The sequence below is a fragment of the Panthera uncia genome, assembly GCF_023721935.1.
Source record: "Panthera uncia isolate 11264 chromosome A1 unlocalized genomic scaffold, Puncia_PCG_1.0 HiC_scaffold_17, whole genome shotgun sequence".
NCBI lineage: Eukaryota > Metazoa > Chordata > Mammalia > Carnivora > Felidae > Panthera > Panthera uncia.
The window spans coordinates 17,804,709-17,829,250 of NW_026057577.1; the positions used below are offsets into that span (position 1 = coordinate 17,804,709).

Sequence of the window (24,542 nt, forward strand, 5' to 3'; positions counted from 1 at the left end):
GTGGAATTGTTATACGTGTTTACTCTTGCTTAAGCTTTGGTTTCTAAAGAGCTTAGTGATCAAGAGAGGACACGTTGTTCTTTTTTTTAACGAAATTCTAATTTGGGGGATTATTGCTTCTAAAGTTGTTTGGAGGCCTCTTCCTTCATCAGACATGTCTCCTCCCTTTTTTTAAAAAAAATTATTTTTATTTATTTATTTTGAGAGAGAGACAGAGCCCAAGCTGGGGAGGGGCAGAGAGGAGAGACAGAATCCCAAGTAGGCTCCACACTGTCAGCGCAGAGTTTGATGCGGGGCTTGAACTCAGAAGCTGTGAGATCATGCCCTGAGCGGAGATCAGGAGGAGATGCTTGGGACGCCTGGGGGGCTCAGTCGGTTAAGCGTCTGACTTCGGCTCAGGTCATGATCTCGTGGTTCATGAGTTCAAGCCCCACATCGGGCTCTATGCTGACAGCTCAGAACCTGGAGCCTACTTCAGATTCTGTCTCCGTCTCTCTCTGCCCCTTCCCCACTCATGCTCTGTCTCTTTCTCAAATATAAACAAAACATTAAAAAAAAATTTAAGAAAAAGAGCAGACGCTTAACCAACTGAGCCACCCTGGCATCCCAACATGTCTCCCCTTTTAAAGTGAAATTCAGAATCTGAGTTAAAACATTTTTAAAAAATGAAATCATTTAGTTTAGGGAGTTAATTCTGAGTTATTACAAGGGTGAGTATAGAAAATTAAGTATTACTGCCGAAGTAGAGAAAAGTATAACTTTTCTGAGGCTTCTCGTTATTATACTTCCTTGGTTTTATAACTCACTTTTGAGTGATTATACCCCAAGCACAGAAATTTTCTGTAAAATACATATCCAATTCTGATTGTTTTGAGGTTATAGAAATAATGTTATTTTCCCCCTTTAAGCTCTTATTTTAATTTAAAAAGAAATACCATATGATCCATTGAGCTAAAACTGAGATGATTTGGAAATTCATGTTCAAGTTGGCCTGTGCCTCCATTAATACTGTAAACATTATTGAATGCCTTGGCATTTACATTTTTAATTGATAACTGTATTTAAGTTAATAAAATTGTATAGAGCCTTTTAAAAATGGGTTAAAATTTGGTGCTTTTAATATGTAAGGTAATGGGGTCACTGAGCTATGGGAAAAAATTTTATTTTTCTAGAAATTGTCTTTGTAGTTTCATCGTGAGGCAGTACCCTAAGCCCTTTACATGCCTTATTTTCCTTAATCCTTACACACCCTGTGGGGTGGTTATTCTCTTTTTACACATGAGAAACAGAAATTAAGTAATGTGCCTGAAATCACCCAGCTGAGGCTCCTGATTCCTGCTCTGCCCAGTTCCACTTAATTAACACATCACACTTGGGGATTGAAAATGCTGTCATTTTCTTGTGTAGTTTTTCAGAAATATTGAAGTAGTGGACATGTGTTGTGGAAGGGAAAACCTGAGCCCACCAGTAAAAAGCAGTGAAAATGCTGCAGTTTACTGAGCACTTACTACATGTCAGGCACTTATGTGGATTTTCTCACTTCATCCTCGTGGACACCCTTGGAGGTCACCTGAACATCTCCCGTCTTACAGATGAGATCAGTGCTTTGCTCAGGATGACACGGCTCGTGATTGCTGAATGCAAGATTCGTACCCAGACTGTCTGATTCCACTCCTGTTGGGTCTCCTTTTCACTAAAATCGAAGAGCATCCGTTGCACGTTTGTGGAATTGAATTCACTTGCAAGTCCGTGGAAGTTAAAAGAACATAACCATTGAAAAGTTGATTCTTGCTTGTATTCTGCCGGTTGGAAACTATAGATGGCAACTAAATTTGCACAGGTGTAATAAAAAAGCCTGGGTCTTAGGGTTAAGTTATCCTGCCCCTCTCCGGGGCATCCAAATATTTTCATGTCTGCTTAAAATGGTTGTATTATGGCTTTTATCCTGCTGGATTCCAGCTGCCAAGTATTTATATTTAAGACACGTTTTTACATAGTTGTCATTTCACAGGATCATATGTGTTGGGCTGGGGCGTCTTCGTCTAATTTAATGTCCGTGCTTCTCAGTGGAGGCTGTGGAGGGTCAGGTTAAGTGTGACCTAGGGCACAAAGTTAGTACTGCCAGGCTTAGAATTAGAGCCCAGGCTTCCTGATCTGCAGCTCACCCAACAACAAATCCCCTAGGAAATATAAAGGCATAAGCCAAAGGAAGATAAACAGTGCTTTCATTTGTAAAAATTTTACAGGTTACAAAGCAAGTGGTTCTACCAGGTGGAGTGATTTAATGTGAGCGTAGACTTTCTCCTGAGTAGGAAAAAATGGCGGCATCAAAGGGTTTGATCAAAGCCGGAAGGGAATGCTTTGGAGTATTAATAACTATTCACTCACTAAATCCAGCAACAGGCAGTGCTTAATGTTCACAGAGCTGAAACGCTGAGCTGCCTGATGTAATCTGGGCCACTCACATGATCTCTACCCTAAAAATATCTGTCTTAGGAGCTAAACCAACCTAAGGACTCTAGTCCAGCTTGCTCTTCTAGTGCTCCTGAAAATGTGATCCAAGGTTTAAGCACAACCAACACATCAAAACACATCTGCAATCAAAGACAAAAGGAAGGTACCGTAAAAGGACCATGGGAAGGCTAGAGTCTGTAGATCTGGAAGGAAGGAAATGAGAAGTCAGGTCTGGTGCTTCAGAGACTGAGAAAGCTACCAGACTCTGAAGAGAACCTCCTCAAAAGTACATAGGACACCCCAAGAATTCTAGCTCATTTATTATTGGTGTTCTGATTTCCGTCTCTCCATTCATACTGTCCTAACTGAATGTGTGGAATTTGGCAGTAGTTGTGTGTGTGTGTGTGTGTGTGTGTGTGTGTGTGTGTGTATAAACACACCCCTTTGAGAATCCCTGAAAACTCTGAGCCTTCTTCCAATAGATGATTCATACACACAACCAGCATCTTGCTGAGACTTCTGGGTGTTGGTAGCCTCACCTGAAACCTCTTTAAGGATCCCGTTGTGAGAGATCTCTCGACATTCATTCCTTTTGCCCACAGGTGCTTCCTGTGGAAAGAAGGAAATCCTAAGTCTTGTCTAAAAATGAGGAAGCATACAGGTTATCACAATGTGGTAATTAGACGGGTGCTTTCTTCGGGTGTTGACGTTAGTCATACCTCTGCTCACCAGAGGATTTGCAAACCTGGTGCCCCAGACATTGAGGTTTACTGGATCTCTTGGTTGGATTTCCGGGGAAGCATGCCTTGTGGACTGGACTGCCTCTCCAAGAACACAGGGCTGTCTCTTTGAGAGAAAACTCTGTGTCCCGTCCCCGGCTGCACACTTGGCGGGTCTCTGGGCCCAATGGCATCAAAGGGGCTTTATTAACAAGTCCACACCAGCGCTGTTCAGAGAGGCCTGGCCGCTTCCATTTCTTGAGGCCCTTGATGGATCGAAAAGTGAAAAAAAATGCCAAAACAGGGGTTACAAAAACAGTGGTGTACTTTAAATGTTTACCTTCAACAACTTTGTGCTTTTAATACCAGAAACATAGAATTGCACTATTCCTAAGTTAACTACAGGCTTTATAAAAGTGTCCATTTATGGCTGACTACAGAGGACGTGCATTTAGAGTGTGCAGAAGAGGCCTCTCTATCCTGTTGGTCTGTTTCTGTGATTGTGTCCATAACCTCATTGGGAGGTGACTTCAAAGGTCTAAATTTGAGGCTCTTGGTGAAAGTAAGGCGGAATGGCCTGGCTGGCAGCCCCTGGAGAAAGATCCGTAGCAACCTGTTCCAGAAGGTCCTGGGTTGTTCCTGTCACCAGAATTCCTTACCGTCTCCTCTGAGCTGCCTTTTTTTTTTTTTTTTAAGAAGTTTATTTATTTTTGAGAGAGAGAGAGAATCCCAAGCATGTCAGCGCAGAGCCCAACGCGGGGCTCCGTCTCACAAAACTGAAACCGTGAGATCATGACCTGAACCAAAACCAAGAGTCAGATGCTCCGCTGACTGATCCACCCAGGCACCCCTCCTGTGAGCTTCTTTAGATGCCTGAGCTCTTGTACTGGGGCTCCAGCTGTACAGTCAGCCCCCTTGCCCTGCATCTCTAAGAGGACACACTTTGGACTAAGTGTGACAGGGGAACGGTGTCAGGAAGGGGTATCTGTGCCCCCCCCCCCACCCAGATGACTTCGGCCCTCGTTAGGGTATTTGAAATTCCTTTAAGAGGGCACACCTCTTTGAAGGATCACTTGGAGATAAAGCTCAAAATGCACATATTCTTTCTGGAGTAATACTTTGACCTAGGTTCACAGCTCCCAGGATCCTAGTGAGGGGAGCCCTGGGCCTGGAAGGGAGGGCTTGATACCTGTTGGAGGGAGAGCCACAGTTACCTTGAGGGAAGAATGGGGATAGTGACAGCCCTCAGCAGGGGCCAGATATGGGGGTTGGGGTGGGAGGAAGAACCCACATTTGCAGAGAGGCAGGTATGCCCGGCTCTGGTAGCCTCTGGCCGTGCCCTTGATAGAAGTCTCCATCCAGGCGGCCTCCCCTCTGCAGAGACTGTTGGGCTATTGTATTCTATTGTCTGTTTTCTCCCTTTCTTCCCCCCCCCTTCCTTTTTGAGGGAGAGAGCCCTGTAAAAGGGGCAGAGAGAGAAGGAGAAAGAATCCTAAGCAGGTTCCATACTGTCAGCACAGAGCCCAAAATGGGGCTCACTCCCACAAACTGTGACATCATGACCTGAGCTGAAATCAAGAGTTGGATGCTTCACTGACTGAGCCACCCAGGCGCCCCTGTTGGGCGTTTTTAAGAGAAATGTTAATTTTGGCCAGTGAGGCAAAACACACACTTTCAGCCTACGTTGCATCTTTTAAAATTGTCATAGTTGGGTTCAACTCTGCTTTTGCTATGTGGGTCTTCCCAAAGAACAGATAGACGTGGTCCAGCACTTAAAACTTAGTTACCTAGAAGGCATCCTATCCTTTGATCTATATCCTTCTGACTGTGGGTTTGTCTACATACCCATCCACAAAATGGTCCACACCTCTGTCCTTACATGTATCCACACCTCTATCCGTACCTCTGTCCACACCTCCGTCCACACTTGCGTGCACACCTCCACCCACACCTCCGCCCATATCTCCATCCAGCCGTCCAACCAGCTAGCCAGCCAACCCACCAACTGATATTTGTTGAACACCAGGCACTATGGTATGCCAGGCTCTGCGTTAATCACTAGGAATACTGTGGCAAATATGACAGAGTTCGTCTCTGCCTTCATTGAGGTCAGAGTCTGGCAGATTTTAATCAGATGTTTGTTCAAGGCTGCCTTCACCCGTCCAGAATTTGGTTAAATAACTACTTTGAACTCCTTTTTTTTTTGCAAAATAGTAATGGATTACCCTTCCTCCCCGTAGGAACCCCATTTTATGGACATAAAATGTCCCATGGTTATGTGGCGAGATCTACAGATTGTGGTGCCAGAATAAATGTCTTCCGATTTGCTTTTTGCGTGTATGTCTCCTGTTGAACTGTAAATTCCTTGAGGGGTGGGGACCGGGCCTTAAGTTTTTCCTGCCCTGCACCGAGCATGGTGGCTGGCACATGGCAGCTGCATACTAAATGTTGAAACAGCTCTGTCTGGGAGATCAGGCGCCCACATTTGAGGCTCATTATTACATTGCCTTCTGTCCTGGGTGCCTCATCTCCTGGATACTGATGGGAAGGAGCACTGTGGCAAACCACTGTATTCATTCATTCCTTCCAGACAGATGGTTCTGAGAACGCCAGACCCTTCCCTCTCCCAGGGATGAGTCCGTCTCTTGCTCTGGGACAGACTTAGATTTCATTCGTTTTTTTTGTTGTTGTTGTTTTGTTTTCCTGCGAGCAGTTATCTTTGGAAGACAGCTGTCTAAGGGCCCAACCTGGGGGGCCAGGCTTGGTCTGGGCCGCTTGTGGTCTTTATACTCCCACACTTTATACTCTCGAGTACTCTGACTCTGGATATTGGCTCCATCTCTGCCATTGTCCTCTGATCCAGGGTAAGATGGTCTAAGTTGAATGTGTTGCTCAGCACTGTCTTGATTTGACGTAGTCTCCTAAATCATCTAAGGTCTGAAAATATGTCTTTTGCTCTGGCCGCATGGTCATTTTCCCCTTAATAAAGTGTGTCTGACAATCACACTTTATTGGTGTGGTGAGGAAAAGAATGTCGTAGACTTGGGAAAACATAATAATTTAAGGAGTGACACATTTCAGTGAAGAAATAAAGCCGTAGACTGCTCTGAAAAGAAGTAAAACCATAGGAAACCATTACGTCATTGGGACAAACATTCAGTGCCTTCAGAAAGCTCTTGACTAAAAAAAGCAGGTGAGCTCTAGGGCCTGGTGTGCGTTGGGACTACGCATACATGGAAGTAGGTTTTCTCCCAGGGACATTCCCTCTACAAACATTCCCTACTTAGTACCTTGTAAGTATTTAATGTGATTGCTAACGTCGCCGTTTGCGCCTAGGCTCTGGTCCAAGCTGCTTCTTGGAAATCATACTCTTCAGTAGCTACCATGCTGAGCTGTAAAATTAGTAATGGTTTTCACCAAGGCCTGTATGGTGTCATACTCAGTAGAATTTATAAACCAGAAATTTCTACTCCAGTAAGGGTTGAATACTACTCCTTAAGACCCACTGCATGAACCATAGCTCCTTCAGATCACACTGATAGTATTTCTGGGATTATTTTAACAACATAAAGTTCCTCTTTCCGGGGCGCTTGGGTGGCTCAGCCAGTTAAGCGTCCGACTTCGGCTCAGGTCATGATCTCATGGTTCATGGGTTCGAGCCCCGTGTTGGGCTCTCTGCTGACAGCTCAGAGCCTGGAGCCTGCTTTAGACTCTGTGTCTCCCTCTCTCTCTCTCTGTTTCTCCCCTGTACGTGCTCTGTCAGTCTCAGTCTCTCTCTCTCTCTCTCTCTCTCTCTCTCTCTCTCTCTCTCAAAAAAATAAAAAGAGACATTAAAAAAACAGAGCAAACATTAAAACTTTGGTTATTCATACTCATTCAGAATAATGGGCATAGGTTAAAGCAAAACTATGCTTCATTGGGGCACCTGGGTGGCTCAGTCGGTTAAGCATCTGACTTCAGCTCAGATCATGATCTCAGGGTTCATGGGTTCGAGCCCTGCGTCGGGCTCTGTGCTGACAGCTCAGAGCCTGGAGCCTGCTTCGGATTCTATTCCTCCCTCTCTCTTTGTCCCTCCCCTGCTCACGCTCTCTCTCTCTCTCTCTCTCTCTCTCTCTCTCAAAAATAAATAAATGTTAAAAAAAATTTTAAAGTTCCTCTTTCCTATTTCCTTGCCCTTTTTTAACACTGATCCTTTCTCACATGTAGCACATTGTTGTGGTTGTTTATATCTTTCTCGAAATCCACCTTTCAGTTATGTGAGAAAGGAGGACGAGTAACTGAGCATGTGTCCCAGCTGGGGTCTGAGATGAGTCACACGGGTGCACAGCAGGACTCTGACGCTGGGCACTGAGGTCCAGTGCTGCCGATCCCTTTCCATCTCAGCAAAATGAAAATGAGAGAGAAGAGCAGGAAAGAGAGGGTAGAGCGGGGAAGTGTGCTGTGTTACCCATTCATTTCAGTATACGGAGAAAAGCATGGTGATAACGTGTCCTGCCCTTTGTTTATAGCACGCACAGTTCATGGCAGCAGTCTGTATAACCCCCCGCTGGCACTTAATAACTAGGAGAAGATACAGGCTTTCTTGATTGCTTAGATCTAAATGTTTATTCGAGCTTTCAGGAGCATTTTCCTTCATTTACAGAGTTCTCTCTGATGAACAAATATCCATTTTTAAAATGTGGGCTCTGTACATATGAAGCAGGTTTTCACAGGCTCCAAATTTACTTCATTTGTAAACATATTTAGTGGAGGTCAGGGCTTCTTATTGGTGGCTTTGATTAAAACTGGGTTTTTAGGGGCACCTGGGTGGCTCATTGGGTTGAGCCCCCAACTTCAGCTCAGGTCATGATCTTGCAGTCTGTGAGTTCGAGCCCCATGTGGGGCTCTGTGTAGACAGCTTGGAGCCTAGAGACTGCTTTGGACCCGCTGTCTCCCTCTCTGCGTCTACCCCACTCATGCTCTGTCTGTCTGTCTCTCTCTCAAAGATAAACATCAGAAGAAAAAAATTTTTTAAACTGAATTGAGGCAGTTTTTAAATGGGTAGATTGTGACAGTTCGTCAGAGACATTCGTGCTGATACTTTAAAAAAATTTTTTTAATGTTTATTTTTGAGAGAGGGACAAAGTGTGAGCGGGGCAGGGGCAGAGAGAGAGGGAGACACAGAATCGGAAGCAGGCTCCAGCCTCTGAGCTGTCAGCCCAGAGCCCGACGCGGGGCTTGAACCCACGAACGATGAGATTATGACCTGAGCCGAAGTCAGGTGCTAAGCCAGCTGAGCCACCCAGGCGCCCCATCATGCTGATACTTCTTAAAAAAGGGTCGGGGGTAGGAAGAAAAGAAATTGCTGCACGAAAATATTTCCAAGGCTGTCCTCGGCACTGGAGGATTAACCGTCTTTTCCTTCCTAACGTTGATGTCGTATGGGCACTGGAGACAGCTGTGTGCTATGGATATTATTGCTGTGACGGAGGAGAGGGAGAAAGACAGGATTGCAGCAGAGCCCGTGGATGGCACCAAGCCAGTGCCCTGAAAAATGGCAGACGTGTCATAGCTAACAGCTGGATGCAGAACTATTTCTCTTTAATTTGGACGGAGAAAATTTTTTTCACAGCAGGGCGCTCTCCAAAGAGTACAACATCAAAGAGGGCGGGTCTCACCAGTCAGACATGGGCTGGCTCCAGGATGGAGCAAAATGAATGAACTGTCAGGACTTTCCAGCGTAGACCGTGCTGCCAAGTGAAAAGTTAAAGGTTCAGTGGCTTGTTCAGATCACAGACAGAGTCCTGATAATGGAAGCCTGATTCCCCCAAAGTCTTCCTCTGATCAACAGACAGGGGATGTCTGAAGAAGACTCCAGATTGATGGATGGCAGGCCTCCTATCGACGGCCGCCGCTGTCCTTGGAGATAAGTGGGATTCACCCAGTGCCCTACCGCTCGGCTCCCGGGAGTTCTTGGGTCTCCGGGCGGGAATCTTCCCAACTGCCCATTGTCTTCTTCCAGCCCGCCACTTAGCAGCGGCTGGCCCGCAGTGTGACCAAAATATCCATTTGTGTTGCTTCACGTGGCCAGCTCTCTGCTGCAGGCTTCACGAACACCACCACGGGTGTTTTACAGTTTGTTGACACTTTTCAACTGTTTTTCTGATTACCATATTTCAGTCTTGACGTATATGTTAGTATTATCTGCAAGCTCCACATAAACCTCTAATGATTTTCTAATATTTCTGGAACTTGATGAATGGGAATTGACAGAGTACAGTATATAGCTTTATATCAGCATTACTGAAAATACAACAACGGTGTATATAACCATTACTCATTTATTTTATGGGGCGTTTATTACTTGACCTTTGAAGCCTCGTCTTAAAATCTTGGCATTCCAGACATTCCAAAATAGGCCAAACCAAAGGGAGAGCAAAGGGTTTGCCTTTTAGAAATAACAGCGCAGTAAGTTCATTCTGCTGGAAGGAGGAAGGAGAAATTGTCGACACGAGAAACCTGTAGTTAGATATTTGAGGTAAAAGCTGAAAAACTGAACACGAGTAGATACGGGCACACGAGCCGCTTTGTGCTTGAATCAAGAATCTTTCCTTCTAAAATAGGCTTCTTCATCTGTAGACTTCAGTCTCACCCAGTTTTTTGATGTTCTGTGTCATCATTTTTTTAAAAATTTTTTGTAATGTTTATTTTTGAGAAAGAGAGAGGCAGAGCATGAGCGGGGGAGGGGTAGAGAGAGAGAATGAGAGAGGGAGACACAGAATCCAAAACAGGCTCCAGGCTCTGAGCTTTCAGCACAGAGCCCAGCGCGGGTCTCTAGCTCAGTAACAGCAACATCATGACATGAGCTAAAGTCGGGTGTCCCCCCCGCCCCACCCGCCCACCGGGTCATTATTACCCCTGGAAGGAGAGTGAGTTTTCACAGAACTGGGGAGTTGTATCTCTCCTGAATTGCATGGTGGCTTTGTGTCAGTTTTACTAACAGATTAAGTAATTCTCAGTAAAAGGGCATTTGCTCTGAAAATAGGGGTTTGTTTCACACATGACATTATTAATTGTTATGTACATTTTTATGAGCCTCACTCGGAGAATTTCTGATGCTTTTAAAGAAACCGCTTTCCATTTCTCCCTGATAAAACAAACGGGAGATGATGGAAAAAAGCCATAATGGAGTGGCTGGCCTGTGACTCAGGGGGCATTTGTCCTGGTCACTTGTTAGTATAGATTGCATGTCTTGGGGCAAGTCCTTTAACCCTTGTTAGCCCAAGGTTTCTCGTCTGTAAAACGGAGTAATGGTCCATCCCACCTGTGAGGTCCGTTATGAGGATCAAATAAGCTTAGGACAGTATGTTATAAACTAAAGTACCATACAGATGTGTATAATGCAGTCATTCACTGTTGTTCCTTCTTTGTGTTAAGGAGGATGCAGATTCGCTCCTCATTTTTTAAAAAAATTTTTAAATGTTTATTTACATTTGAGAGAGACAGACAGAGTGCGAGTGGGTTAGGGCCAGAGAGAGAGGGAGACCCAGAATCCGAAGCAGGCTCCAGGCTCCGAGCCATCAGCACAGAGCCCGACGTGGGGCTCAAACTCATGAGCTGTGAGATCATGACCTGAGCCGAAGTCGGTTGCTCAACCGACTGAGCCACCCAGGTGCCCCGATACTCTCTTTGTGTTTAAAGCATTGCTCAGTGGCCTCTTTTCTCAAGCTTTGATCTAGCTTGATTTAAAAATCTACGCTCAAAGAGGTCGGGAGCCCACAGTGCCGGGGTTCCTGCTGTCTTCTTCTCGAGACTGGGAGGCAGTGGCCCAAAGCCCTGACTCACAGAGCTCCCTATCGATCTGATGCTCTAGGCTGCCATCCGTACATGTCCCCTGCTCCTTATCCAGTATGCTTGATTGCTCAGATGGCTCGCCTACCTTGATTGTGTTCAGTGTTCGCAGAGGAACAAGGCACTCGCTACACTGGGGCCTCCCCTGGCCAAATAATGTCACTGACTTCAGAGGTCAAGCAGTGCTACGTAGTAGGTGATGTTCAATGAGGGGGTTTTGGGGTCTCGAAGCCACAGTTAATTAAAATGCATGCAAGGACTGCCTGTTCATTATAAATAGGCTCCAGGTATGTTCTGAAGGCGGTGAGGTACCTGTGTCTTTGGGATGACATTTTTGTAACCCTGCATTAAAACCGAAGGCTGAGTAAGCTTAGGAGATGGGAAATTTAGCACTGAAGAGGTACTTCCTTAGCGTTTTCTGTGTGGTGTTCTCATCCATCCAGCACTTTAAAATACTTTGTTTTATCATTTAATAGGCTCATCTGGGAGATAAAACTAGAATATCTATTCTGGGTTTTTAAAATTAATTTTTTAATGTCTGTTTATTTTTGAGAGAGAGAGGGAGAGCCCGCGCGCCCGCATGAGCAGGGGAGGAGTCGAGAGAGGGAGGCACAGAATGCAAAGTAGGCTCCAGGCCCCCATCTGTCCGCACACAGCCTGATGCAGGGCTCAAACCCACGAACCGTCAGATCGTGGCCTGAGCTGAAGTCGGACGCTTAACCAACTGAGCCACCCAGGAGCCCGTAGAATATCTGTTTTATTCATACACCTTGCTTGTGTCGTTTCAGATCCGTTTCTTCTCTCTTTCTGTCTTTCAGCAGAAGTTGATTTCCTGGTCTGTGTAAAGACTCGCATAAGGTGCCTGTGGGTAAATTTAAAAAGCAATTACAGTGTATTCCTGCCCCCCGTGAGCTTACAGGCTGGTCAACCCTAGCAGCAATGAGTCTGCTTACATTATACATACTATGTTTTGGTCAGGGGCCACCATCTGGTTGGTTGGTTGGTTGGTTGGTTATGTTTCAGCTGAGGTTTCTTAATTAATTGTAGTGATGGCCTAAGGATAGCAGATGTTCTTATACTGAGTGCCCAGCTCTGGTTTAAGAACTTCACATACACCGGCCCATTTGATTTTTATATTCGCCTGTATTTTTTTTAAGTTTATTTATTTATTTTGAGAGACAGCATGAGCGTGCATGGGGGAGGGGCAGAGAACAAGAGAATCCCACGCAGGCTTCTTGATGTCAGCCTGACGTGGGACTTGATCCCACAAATTGTGGGATCGTAATATGAGGTGAAACCAAGAGTCAGACACTTAGCCAACTGAGCCACCCAGGTGCCCTTATATATTAGCCCTTTGACGTAGGGACTATCATAAGCACCATTTTTTCAAAGAAGGTCTCAGCGTCTTCAAGAGGTTAAGTCACTGTCTAACGTCACTTGGTTACTCAAGGGGGAGCCAGGCTTACAACTCCACATGCCTTCCCCAGTTGTCTTAACCAGAGTGACTCCTGTGGCATGTTTTCCCTGGTAATACTTAAGAAAGTCTCCCTAACAACCATACTGTTGAAAGTAAGAGTTTTGATTTAGCAGCAGAGGTATTCTGGTTTGTAAGTGTTCACGGTCAAAACAGTGAAGAATTATTCTTTGTGGCATTAGTTGTGTTAGCTCTCCCTGAGCCACAAAATATTTGCTCCCTGTCCCTCCTGACCCAGAGGAATCCCACAGTAAAACGTTATTATGCATCTTGGCAAACAATATATTTTTTCAATTGAGGTTCCTAAATCCCTAATACACTTGCTTATTGAAACCTTGCTTTTCTGAATTTTACAGAAAGAGGGGGCCAGATGAAGGCACTGTGGAGAACAGGCAGAGAAGATAAGAGAAACCATCTTTTTTTTTTATGTGTATTTATTTTTGAGACAGAGACAGAGCATGAACGGGAGGAGGGGCACAGAGCAAGGGAGGCACAGAATCCGAAAGAGCTTCCAGGCTCTGAGCTGTCAGCACAGAACCCGACGCAGGGCTCAAACTCAAAGACCGTGAGATCGTGACCTGAGCTGAAGTCGGACGCTCAACCAACTGAGCCACTCAGGCACCACAAGAGAAACTATCTTTGTAGCTCTTCTTCCCTGCGTCCTCCGTGTGCTTAGGTTTTCAGATCTAAACCAAAAACCCCCCAGAGACCACTTCTTGGCTCTTGTTGTAACAGCTGTTGATTACATTTTAATAATCACGTGCAATTTGTCTTTGCATCTCGTAGAATTGGAAGAAGTTAGGTTCAAGGAGGATGTAATATTTTCTTTTAAAAAGCCCTGGTGGATAGTGTTTGGAATGGAGTTTAATTGCATTTAGCGGTGATTTTTTTTCCCTCAGGCTTCGAGTAAAAGCTAAGATCTTTAGGAAGCGACAGAATTATTGTGAAAATTCATTTCAGTTCATTGCAGCGTGTTTTGAGGTCCTCCTCAGGGCACGTGCCAGGCCCTGTGTTAGACGTTTGGGCATAAAATATGCTCCGTCACGTCAGCCACCCGGTAAAGACTGAAAGTGGCTGGCATTTCAGCGCTCAACCAAATGCTGGTGTCTGGGGCCTGGGCACAGGGAAATGAAAGAGGGGGGCCAGAGATGTCTCCCTGCTCACTGAAAATTGGCTAATTGTTTTCCTATAAAACCTTGGGATCTTTTTTTTTTTTTTCTTTCCATGCCAGAGTTCAAGGACCCAGGTTCTGGAAGGAACAGATTAGTATTTATGCTGTTATAATGCATGGTCCTTTGGTCTGCAGTCACTGGCTCTTTTCAGGGTACTTGGAACGGTGGATGAGGTGACCCAGGCATGGCATCTCCCAGTGGGAGAGCAGAGGTGTGGAGGCTGGAAGAAGGCCTGGAGATGAGACCTCCATTTGCCACTGACTAGTAGTCTCGCTTTGTCTAAGCCACTAACTTTTGGAGCCCCCATTTTCTTTTCTTTTTTTTTTTTTAATTTTTTTTTTTTTAACGTTTATTTATTTTTGAGACAGAGAGAGACAGAGCATGAACGGGGGAGGGTCAGAGAGAGGGAGACACAGAATGTGAAACAGGCTCCAGGCTCTGAGCTGTCAGCACAGAGCCCGACGCGGGGCTCGAACTCACAGACCGCGAGATCATGACCTGAGCCGAAGTCGGCCACTCAACCCACTGAGCCACCCAGGCACCCCTGGAGCCCCCATTTTCTTAGGTCAAACCTGATCAGTTTGGAACAGATGGTCTCTGAGGTCCCTTCCAAATCTGATTCTCCTGGGCTTTAAATTTAGCCAAGGTACTCAGCGTCCTAGCAGAAGAATGGGCGACCGAAATCTTCACGGAGGTCTGTCCACCGGAGAAAGTGCTCTGCCTGTGGTGTTTTTACAGATAGGTCCCCCCCGTTCACTGCGAGCCCTTGGTGATGTCCCAGCAGCCGCCTCCAAGAGCAGAGGTGAGGTTAGGTGAGCTGGCTGGGTGCTTTCTGGCGGACTTTCTTTTTATCTGTTTTTATAGTGAAATTACTTTTATAACTTCTTTGACTTCAAGGGGGTCCTTTGGTTAAAAAGATCATTGAAAGCCTCTGCTGGTAAAAATGAAAGAAATGAACCCAGCTCTCTCACTCCCTGGGAAACTACAGCACAGATCGCTTTGGATCGCAATCAGATGGGCTTCTGGGCAGCACAGGCGTAATGAATGTTTGCCGTGTTTCCAGGTTATCAGTTGAAAAGGGTTTCCTTCAGTGTGCCCCCAGCTGTCACAGACTGATTTTTAGTCGTACCAATAATTCCTTTAGGGCTGGGATTACAGACTGAAATGCTTCATGAGGCCAAGCTGATAAGTAAATTACTGAAGTTGGGAGCATGTAAGACAATAGGGAGTGGTGCAGAACCACAGGGCTGGCCTAAAGGGGGTGATCTTTTCTCCGCCTCAGTGGATTGTTGCCAGAGAGTGGGGACTCACCTTCTGATTTTACTTTTTGAGAACAGTTGGAAATTTCCAAGTTTTTAAAACACGGTGGAAGAAAAACCAAGTTGGCCACGTGCCCAAGTCCAGCCCAAGAGCCTGCTAGGTTTGCAACGCTTGCTTCAGAGAAACTGATGGCTCAGAGCCACCGATATGTACGAATTACTGTCATTCAGAAGGAGGTTTTACTGCTTTTTATAAATTAAAAATGAGCCCAACTTACTTGCTTCCTTACATTGTTTCTATGATGATGATTATCATTAAATGTAAATTGGCAACACTCGTAAATGACAGAGCCGTGGACAAACCACTCAGGATTAGGATGTATAACACAACCTGGGTGGATTTTTTTTTAAATTTTTTAAGCTTATTTATGTGTTTTGATAGAGCACGAGTGGGGGAGGGACGGGGGGGGTGGTGCAGAAATTCCAAGCAGGCTCTGTGCTGTCAGCTTGAACTCACGAACCGGGAGATCATGAACGTGGATGTATTTTTTATTGCTCTTGTTGTCCTTTAAAGTAGACTCTTCTTGGGGCGCCTGGGTGGCTCAGTCGGTTGGGCGTCCGATTTCGGCTCAGGTCACGATCTCGCAGTCCGTGAGTTCGAGCCCCGCGTCGGGCTCTGGGCTGATGGCTCGGAGCCTGGAGCCTGCTTCCGATTCTGTGTCTCCCTCTCTCTCTGCCCCTACCCCGTTCATGCTGTGTCTCTCTCTGTCTCAAAAATAAATAAACGTTAAAAAAAAAAATTTAAAGTAGACTCTTCTTCTAGGACCCTAAAGTCATGGGAGACCGTGGTGCTTCCTGGTATCCAGGATTGAAATAAATACACACCTTTCACACGGTGGTTTTCATTTGATGTCATGTGTGGTTTGTAATAAGCAAGAACGTATGGTCATTCTTTCCACCATGTGTGGCATCCCAGTAAATATTACTGGACTGAAAACTGCAAAAATCCCCTTAAAAAGGTAAGAATTAGCGTTCACCCTTGCTTATCTCTCCAGTCACATTGATAAAAGAGAAAAGAGAAAGCACAGACCAAAAATAATGGTTTTAAAATAGCAACACCAAGGATCACAGAAGAAATCAGGGGCTGTTGACATAGTCGTACATACTCCAAACATTTTCCTAGGAAGATAACACAGATAACGTTTTAACCTTGGGTAATATAGTCAGCTTCTCTATTTTAACAACACATGCAAACACCCAACTACAAAGCAATGAATGCCTAGGTTTTCATTTATTTTTCTCTCTCTGATTTTTTGGAAAAGAATCAGAAAAGCGTAAAGTATAATATAGAAATGCCAGTATGTGGGCCAGCAAAAAAGTAAGTGTTAAGATTTTGCCATATTGGCTTCAGATTTTTTTTTTAAGAAAAATGAAACTTTTCAGGTAAATTCCCCTTATTTTACCTCCATTCCTTTTTCCCCAAGGCCAGTGCTCTCATAAAGTTATCAGGAACCCCTCCGGTGAACCTTTTCAGAATTTTACTGTATGTATTCTTTAGCTCTCACTACTTGTATATTACAGTATATGCTTTCATAAAGTATGCTGAGTGTTGTATATTTTGAAATGTTAACAAACAGTATCATGTGTATCAATCTGCAGCCTGTTTTTCCTCAATCTTTCTTTGTTACTGTTTTTTATCTTATATTTATTTATGAGAAAGAGAGACAGAGTGGGAGCAGGGGAGGAACAGAGAGAGAGAGAGGGAGACACAGAATCCAAAGCAGGCTCCAGGCTCTGAGCTATCAGCACAGAGCCCCATGTGGGGCTCGAACTCATGAACTGCAAGATCATGACCTGAGTTGAAGTCAGACACTTAGCCAACTGAGCCACCCAGGTGCCTCTGTATTTTTATTAGAGAGAGACAGAGAGACAGAGAGACAGACAGACTCAGAGAGAGAGACTCAGAGAGACTCTAAAGCAGGGTCAATGCCCAGTGCAGAACCCGATGCAGGACTTGATCCTACAATCCCTGGGATCATGACCTGATCCAAACTCAAGACTTGGGCACTCAACTGACTGAGCCACCCAGGTGCCCCTCAACTCTCTGTTTTTGATATTTATCCATATCAACTAGATCTGAATGCAAACGTATCTAATTCATTTCCTTTAAGTGTTTTGTACTATTTTATTGGGTAATTAAAGCACAGTTTGTTTTTCTGATAAAGGGTATTTCCATTATTTCTCATTATTTACTATTACAAACAGTGCTACAGTGAATGCCCTTGGACTTGTCTCCTGGGGCACTGGGATTTCAGTGGGGTAATTTCCTAGTGTGATATTGCTGAGTCATAGGATTTACACATCATCAGCTTTATTTCAATATTGCCAGAGTGTTTTCCAATATGACTGTGCTGTCTTACACTCATTTTCAGCAAAGCTGGAGCTACCTTTCTAAAACCAATATGCCAGATATACACTTGGTATAGTTTGGAGAGTTTTCTACTTGAAAATTTTACTTCAATTCCCACCAAGTATCCTGTGTGTGTGTGTGTGTGTGTGTGTGTGTGTGTGTGTGTGTGTGTGTGTGTTTTACATGTATTTCCTCCACTTCCACACGGTTATTGGTTTGACTTCCTTAGAACAGAGCATGGGGCACCTGGCTGGCTCAGTCCGTTGAGCATCTGACTTTGGCTCAGGTCATGATCTCACGGTTCGTGGGTTTGAGCCCCACATTGGGCTCTCTGCTGACAGCTTAGAGCCTGGAGCCTGTTTTAGATTCTGTGTCTCCCTCTTTCTCTCTTTCTTCCTCCCCTGCACGTGCTCTGTCAATCTCTGTCTCTCTCTCAAAACAATAAAAATAAGTGTTAAAAAAAAAAAAGAACAGAGCAAACATTAAAACTTTGGTTATTCATACTCATTCAGAATAATGTGCATAGGTTAAAGCAAAACTATGCTTCATTGGGGCACCTGGGTGGCTCAGTCGGTTAAGCATCCGACTTCAGCTCAGGTCATGATCTCATTGTTGATGAGTTCGAGCCCCACATCGGGCTCTGTGCTGACAGCTCAGAGCCTGGAGCCTGCTTCGGATTCTGTGTCTCCCTTTGTTTCTGGCCTTTCCCCACTCGTGCTCTGTCTCTTTGTCTCTCCAAAATGAATAAACGTTAAAAAAAAAACAAAACAAAATACTCTGCTTTATTCAAGTGTTCTTCCAGAATGAGTCTTTCCCTTAATATAAATTTCACTCTCTTAACTTCATTCTCACTATTGGAATGAACAGAATTTGTGACCTTGTTGACATTTTCATAGATCTTGAGAGGATTGTCTAAACACTTTATGCATGGTTTCTTTTGAAAGGACATGAAAACAAAATAAATGTCGGTATCAGCATTAATTGATATCCTTAAATTCCTTAAGTTTTTTTTTTTTAGACCTACAAGTATCTAAATTTTCATTTTACTGTCCCACAAATATAGATGTTAATGCAATGTCCAAGAACACCTTCTTGAACTTGGAATTGTTGCTCTAGCTTGAAACTTGTTGAAACATTTCTTCACTTCTAGTTCCTTCTGCCTTTTTTTCTTTTGATTTAACTTTATTTTTTATTTGTTAAAATTTACTTCCAAATTAGTATATAGTGAAGCAATGATTTCAGTAGATTCCTTAATGCCTTTTACCCATTTAGCCCATCCCCCCTTCAAACTCAGTTTGTTCTCCATATTTTTGAGTCTCTTTTGTTTTGTCCCCCTCCCTGTTTTTATATTATTTTTGTTTTTAGTTCCTTCTGTCTTGGAAAAAGAAAGTTGGGCCCTGCCTGATACAGTAGATGGATATAGGCTCACTGTCCTTGTATAGTTTGGTTACATGCAGAATTTTGCACATAGTGCGTCCTTTAAACAACAAGAACAACGACAACAAAAAACACCTGAGCTCTTAAATGGAAACAAAGTTGAACTGATGATGGATAGTGATGATAGGGCCCAAGTGAGTACCTAGGGCTTTTCTTAGTTCCTGCTCAGTGCTCACATTTGGGTATCTTCGTTTTCCCGCTTGGATTCCCCTTCTACTCGAGGAATGAACAGAAATAGGTGTCAGTGCCTTCTGGCCCATTGTTTCTTGTTCTAGAAACACTGAGTTTAAATGTGAACTCTTGCGGGGGTGGCACCTGGGTGGCTCAGTCAGTTAAGCATCTGACTTGAGTTCGGCTCAGGTCATGATCTCACAGTTGGTTTCTTTGAGCCCCGCATTGGACTCTCTGCTGACAGTGTGGAGCCTGCTTGGAGATTCTCTCTCTCCCTGCCCCTTCCCCCCTCAAAACAAAGACTTTTTTAAAAACCTTACAAAAAAAAAAAGCAAGATAAATGTTCACATTTAACATCACAGACCAGAAGGGGTCCAGGATGATCTTGAGCCAAGTATACAGGCATACGTTTTCGGCCCCTCTAAAAACTTTGGGGACCACGAACCAGGATGAGGAGGCACTGGTCTTCTTATGATGAGCCCCCTTGAGGAAATGCCACATGCTGTGAATATATGTTGTTATGATGTGACATAGTTATGACATTTATTTTGGGGGGACTTAGGTGAAACAGATGGTGTCACTGAGGACTGTGGTATAGTGCACGAGGAAGGTGACTCAGGGTGATGATGGTGACGGTGGACAGAGAGAGAGACCGTTCTTGGAAAGCATGTAGGAGGCAAGTTCAACTCCGTTGGGTGATGGCTGGGCACTGGGGGCCGAGGGAGAGAACAACATCAAGGTCGAATGAGTTTCCTCAACTCTGAGGGCACAGCTATGGGACCTAACAAAGTACCTGCGATTTTCGTCACTTTTCCATTTGAATTAGCATAAAGTCAGTATTAGCGGAAGCCGGGGAGGCACAGCCTCATGTCATATGCTACGTTGTGTGATGTTGGGAAAAAGCCTGACAAATAGCCACCTACTTTTCCCCTCAAGGCAAGTAGCAGTTCCAATCAAGCAGGCAAAAGTGATAGGATTCCTGTAGTCACACTATATTTAACTTGGGGGGATTTTTGCTAAAACGAGAGTATAGGGAGAAACCTTTTTATACCCATTTTCAAGACTGACTGGCTTGTGCCTGGTGTTCAGATGAGCCAGCGTCCAAGGTGGCACCCATTACATATAAATACTAGAGTTTCACGTGCTGCTGATGAAATGGGCTAGAAGCACCAAGGAGAATTGTCCTCCTCAAAACGCTTCATAATTGTTTTCACTCGCAGCTCTCAAGGAAAGTTTGTTCATGGGGGAAAGGATAGGGCAGAGGGGCTGGGTCATCAACATTTCTGGCTCCATTTTAGGTAAACATTCGTGTCTGAGGAACTAATGGCTTTGTTCAGCGTCCCACGGGTTGTCAACAGCAGAGTCACGGTTGAGACTTTGCATCTCGGAACCAGTTTCCTAAAAAGGAAAGCAGAAACCACCGCCACATAATACAGTGGGATCTAACCTAAATGCAAAGTCTGTCTTTATGTGGTTCAGGGAGCAGATACATCTACCTCATGAAATGATTCCATTCCCTTACCCTCGTCTTCAAACTAGGAATTGCAAGAAGTCATTAATCTTAACTATAATATAATCCAGGAGTCTCTTTATTCTTCTCAGGCGACATTGATTATCAGTTGCGATCGCCCTGCTGCGCTACCCAAAGCTTCTCCAGCAGTTGCCTCCATCAGACTGATGTCTTGTCTTTGAGGGGTGGGGGAGTTAGTGGAGAGGTTGGGGGTGGAGACAAATGAGCAAAAACAACAACAGCAACAAAACCCAAAAACCAAAAAAAACAAGTCATCTGTTTTAAAATGACTAGAGATAATAAAAGAAACTGTCATCACTAAGCCCTTTGGCCCCCAGCACAGAAATGCTGAGCTAAATTAATCTGAATCACTGTACTAATTTTAGTGTCTCATGTAACCAGTGAGGCTCTCTGTAAGACTTGTTCTCCATGTGTGTTTGGAAGAGAGCAGTGGAAAAGGCTGATGAGAGGGTAAGCGACATGACTTCCAGGATGCTGTGGGCAACACTTCAGCAGTTACCAGGATCCCATCACTGTTGTATTTGAAAAGGACCAGTCGCATCATGGTTCCTTCTGAGACCTGCACCCCTTGCTTCCCAGATGCCCCCTAGGACTGGGATTCCCTTCTGGAATGGCTGTATGTATGTAAGCCCCCAACCTCACACCCCTCGAGAGACCACATCCTCCAAGCTCCCCAGGGCTCACCTGGTTTCTGGAAGTGGGAGCTGATGACCTCTGTGGTTGGCTCAGACTCTGCCTGTGCTGGGTTGGGTAGTGTTACGCATGAGACTTTGTGTCCCATTGTCCTTGCCTGGTTTGAAACAAATTTTGTTTCCTTGTATGTGATCTTTTTAAAATTTTTTTTTTAACGTTTTTATTTATTTTTGAGACAGAGACACAGCATGAACGGGGGAGGGGCAGAGAGAGAGGGAGACACAGAATCGGAAGCAGGCTCTAGGCTCTGAGCCATTAGCCCAGAGCCCGATGCGGGGCTCAAACTCACGCACCGTGAGATCATGACCTGAGCTGAAGTCGGACGCCTTACCGACTGAGCCACCCAGGTGCCCCTCCTTGTATGTGATCTTTAAGAAAAATTTTGTTAATGTTTATTTTTTGAGAGACTGCGCAAGTGAGGGGGGCGGAGAGAGAGAGAGGGGAACAGAGGATCTCAAGCAGGCTCTGTGTTGACAGCAGACATCCTGATGTGGGGCTCGAACTCACGAGCTATATAAGATCATGACCTAAGCCGAAGTTGGACGCTTAATCAACTAAACGGCCCAGGCCCCCCTCCTTGAATGTGATCTTGAAAGAAGAGTTGCTTAGAATGACCTCAAGCAGTCATTAGTAGACCAACCTCAGTTAAGACATTTACAATCCCTAAGAAATAGTCATTCTCTGCCCCCCCTTTCTCTTCTTGAGGGTCTCTCTTTTTTGATGGCTGCCCTAATAGTTTCAGGTGCTGACAACAGCAGTCCCATATTCTCTGCGAGGTGAGAGTCCTTTTATTTCATCTGAATGAGAGCTTGTTGTGTTTTGTTTTAACCAGTTCTCTGCACGTCTATAACATTCCACCTGCTTTCTTCCCCGGGGTCGCCCAGCTCGTCTAACAGACGGTTACTGCGTCCCGAATGCCTTCAAACAGTTACGTGTTTGAGCCCGGGGGCCTCTCGTGTGGATGTTCCAGCCATGTCAGCGTGGCCTCTCCCTTCAGCTTGTTTTGTTTATCCGGCAGCTCATTACTTAGGAGTAGCCTGTCAAAATAGGTTAAATATCCTTTGGGAAACATGGTCACTCACATCCTCGAGATACCAGAAATATGTTGAATACAGGGGAAGATTGGCTTGATAAGAAAAACGGGATCGACTTGCATCACCCAAAAATATTTTCCTGCTATTCCGGTTGAGTTTCCGCGAACATCAATAAAGCTCTAGTGAACCTACAGGCCATAAATTTCTGCAGCCGACGCATAAAGACACCAAGGGAAGCAGGGAAAATGATTGCTGATGATTCGTTCTAACTACTTGACCTTCTGACCTCTTCTCTAGATATATGACCAAGATGGAACACTACAGCACTTTATTGATGGTGGGGAACCTAGTAAGTCGAGCTGGATGAGGTATATCCGATGTGCAAGGCACTGCGGAGAACAGAATCTAACAGTAGTTCAGTACAGGTAACGTATGTACCTTGATTTACCACTTCAACGTAGCTGAAGCCCTTTGGCTTGCGTGTACAAATTCAGGCTTGCTGCTGGTTTTAAAACCCTGCAGAGTCCTGCAGAACCCTGTGAGGACTGGCAGAAATTGTTTTCCTAGGTTTTTGGAATCTCCTTGGTTCTTGCAACCACACTATCCCGAGAGTTCAGGAGTAAAGATGCTCCCAGAAGGGCCTCTTTTACTCGGTGCACGTGGTGTAGTTACTTCCACACCACTGCCTGAACATCCACAAGCGCCTGAATGAGCTGGGAAAACTTGCCGATGCGGGGTGATTCCCCCACAGCCGGTGTGTGCCTGCGCGTAGATAGGAGTTCAGAGATGCAGCCCCAGATCCCGTGCACCCTGCCGTCTTTAGGCTTTCTCCCTCGGGAAACAGTGACATTTGCACAGAGACGTGGGAGGCCAAGAACTAACTCTCAGCCTGCTCCAGGCTGCTTTTCCCGAACTCTTCAGCTCAGCAGCCATGGCTGAGCCAGAATAGCCCATCCCGGTCCCTTAAAAGGTGTCAGAGTGTTTGGCTTTGGCCCTTTGACCATTCAAGATACATGTCGGGTGATCAGGCGGTTCCAGAACGTGGAGAAGCCCCCGGTTCCCTGAGAAGTTTGGGCAAAGCCCAAAGGGTAACAGACCCAAAGTGGAGCCAGCCTCATTTTCCAGAATCCCGTTGGGAGGCCTGTGGCTGGGGCGGGGTGGGGGGAAGGTGGGGAGGGGCATGGGAGGGGCAGAAAAGCAAGGTGGATTCCCACATGCCCTGCCACATCCGCTCAGTGCACCTGTTGGTCAAGCATTTCCACTTAGTGCTAAAGAAGGCTGAAATGGAGATGGGAACACAAAAACAGATCACAGAGAAGGGGGGGGAGAAAAACCCTTTCCTCAAAATCCCTCGAAAACATGTGCCGTATAAATATATGACCTCAGTTATAAACAGCCATGTTCCCTTTAGAATCAGAAGCAACTGGTTAGCTTTATTAGGCACCACAGACACATCAAAGCAGAAGGTCCTGTACTCTGCAACTTGGCTTCTTGCCTGTGGCTATTTATTTTCTTTCTCCTTCTTTTTTTTTTTTTCTTTTTTAGTTTTTAAACATGAAGCTTAAAAAAAAAAAAAAGGGCTTTATACCCCTCGTAGGTGTAAGGCTGCACAAATCTGGCTGGCTCTCCGAAGGTCTCCAGTTCAAAGGGAACATATTTGGGCAGCATGTGACTCACTGCCATGGTTTCCTGGGCAGTTATATTTCATTAAATAATGGTTTCAACGAAACCGTGCATGACGGTATTTGGTTACTTGACTGCAGCCGCCTTTCTGTCATGAAGTTTTTATGAAAGCCGGAGCTAGAAAATTAGTAAAGGTTGGGTTTGTCCCTCCAGCAAGAGATAGTCTGGCCGGTTCCGTAATGAGCACCTGGGGAGCTCTTGAGGCAAATTCTGAATTTGGGGGAAACAAGAAACCCCTGAAGAGTAAGGCAGTTACCTATCTGTCAGTAGTAAGTGGATTTTACAGCTAGCCTTTCATGATAGTGCTTCACCTTCTAGATCTCTCTGCCGGTCTGTTTTCGATTACTTCGGATCTTTCTAAAATGAACTACAAAAACACAATTTAAAAAACTGGCATCCATCACCAGTGACCACGTCCAAGAGTAAGAAAATAGAAAAGTTGGACCCCGAAGAGCCAGCTTAATTTTTATTGTACATGAACGTCCTCTTCACAAAAAGTCAGCTGGTTTAGATTCATTCTGTTATGATTTGTAATATCTAAATGGAATTTTCTTCAAAGCGCCCTTGATTGATTGACCCTTAGCTGAACGTTTTGTTTTTATTTTGAGGCTGACAATAATGTTTGTTGGCGTGTGCTGTGCTTCAACTGCGTTGGGACGCCATGAGGCTATCTTT

The 24,542-nt window shown here is 44.9% G+C and overlaps 1 protein-coding gene across 1 annotated transcript in view; it reads left to right on the plus strand.

The window, feature by feature from the left end:
* PRDM6 (PR/SET domain 6) overlaps positions 1-24,542 on the plus strand; it is a 106,810-nt gene that overhangs the window by 49,465 nt on the left and 32,803 nt on the right. Inside the window, exon 3 of the mRNA XM_049649098.1 lies at positions 22,482-22,609. Within this exon, the coding sequence (XP_049505055.1) occupies positions 22,482-22,609 (128 nt within the window). The remainder of the gene's footprint in view (positions 1-22,481; positions 22,610-24,542) is intronic.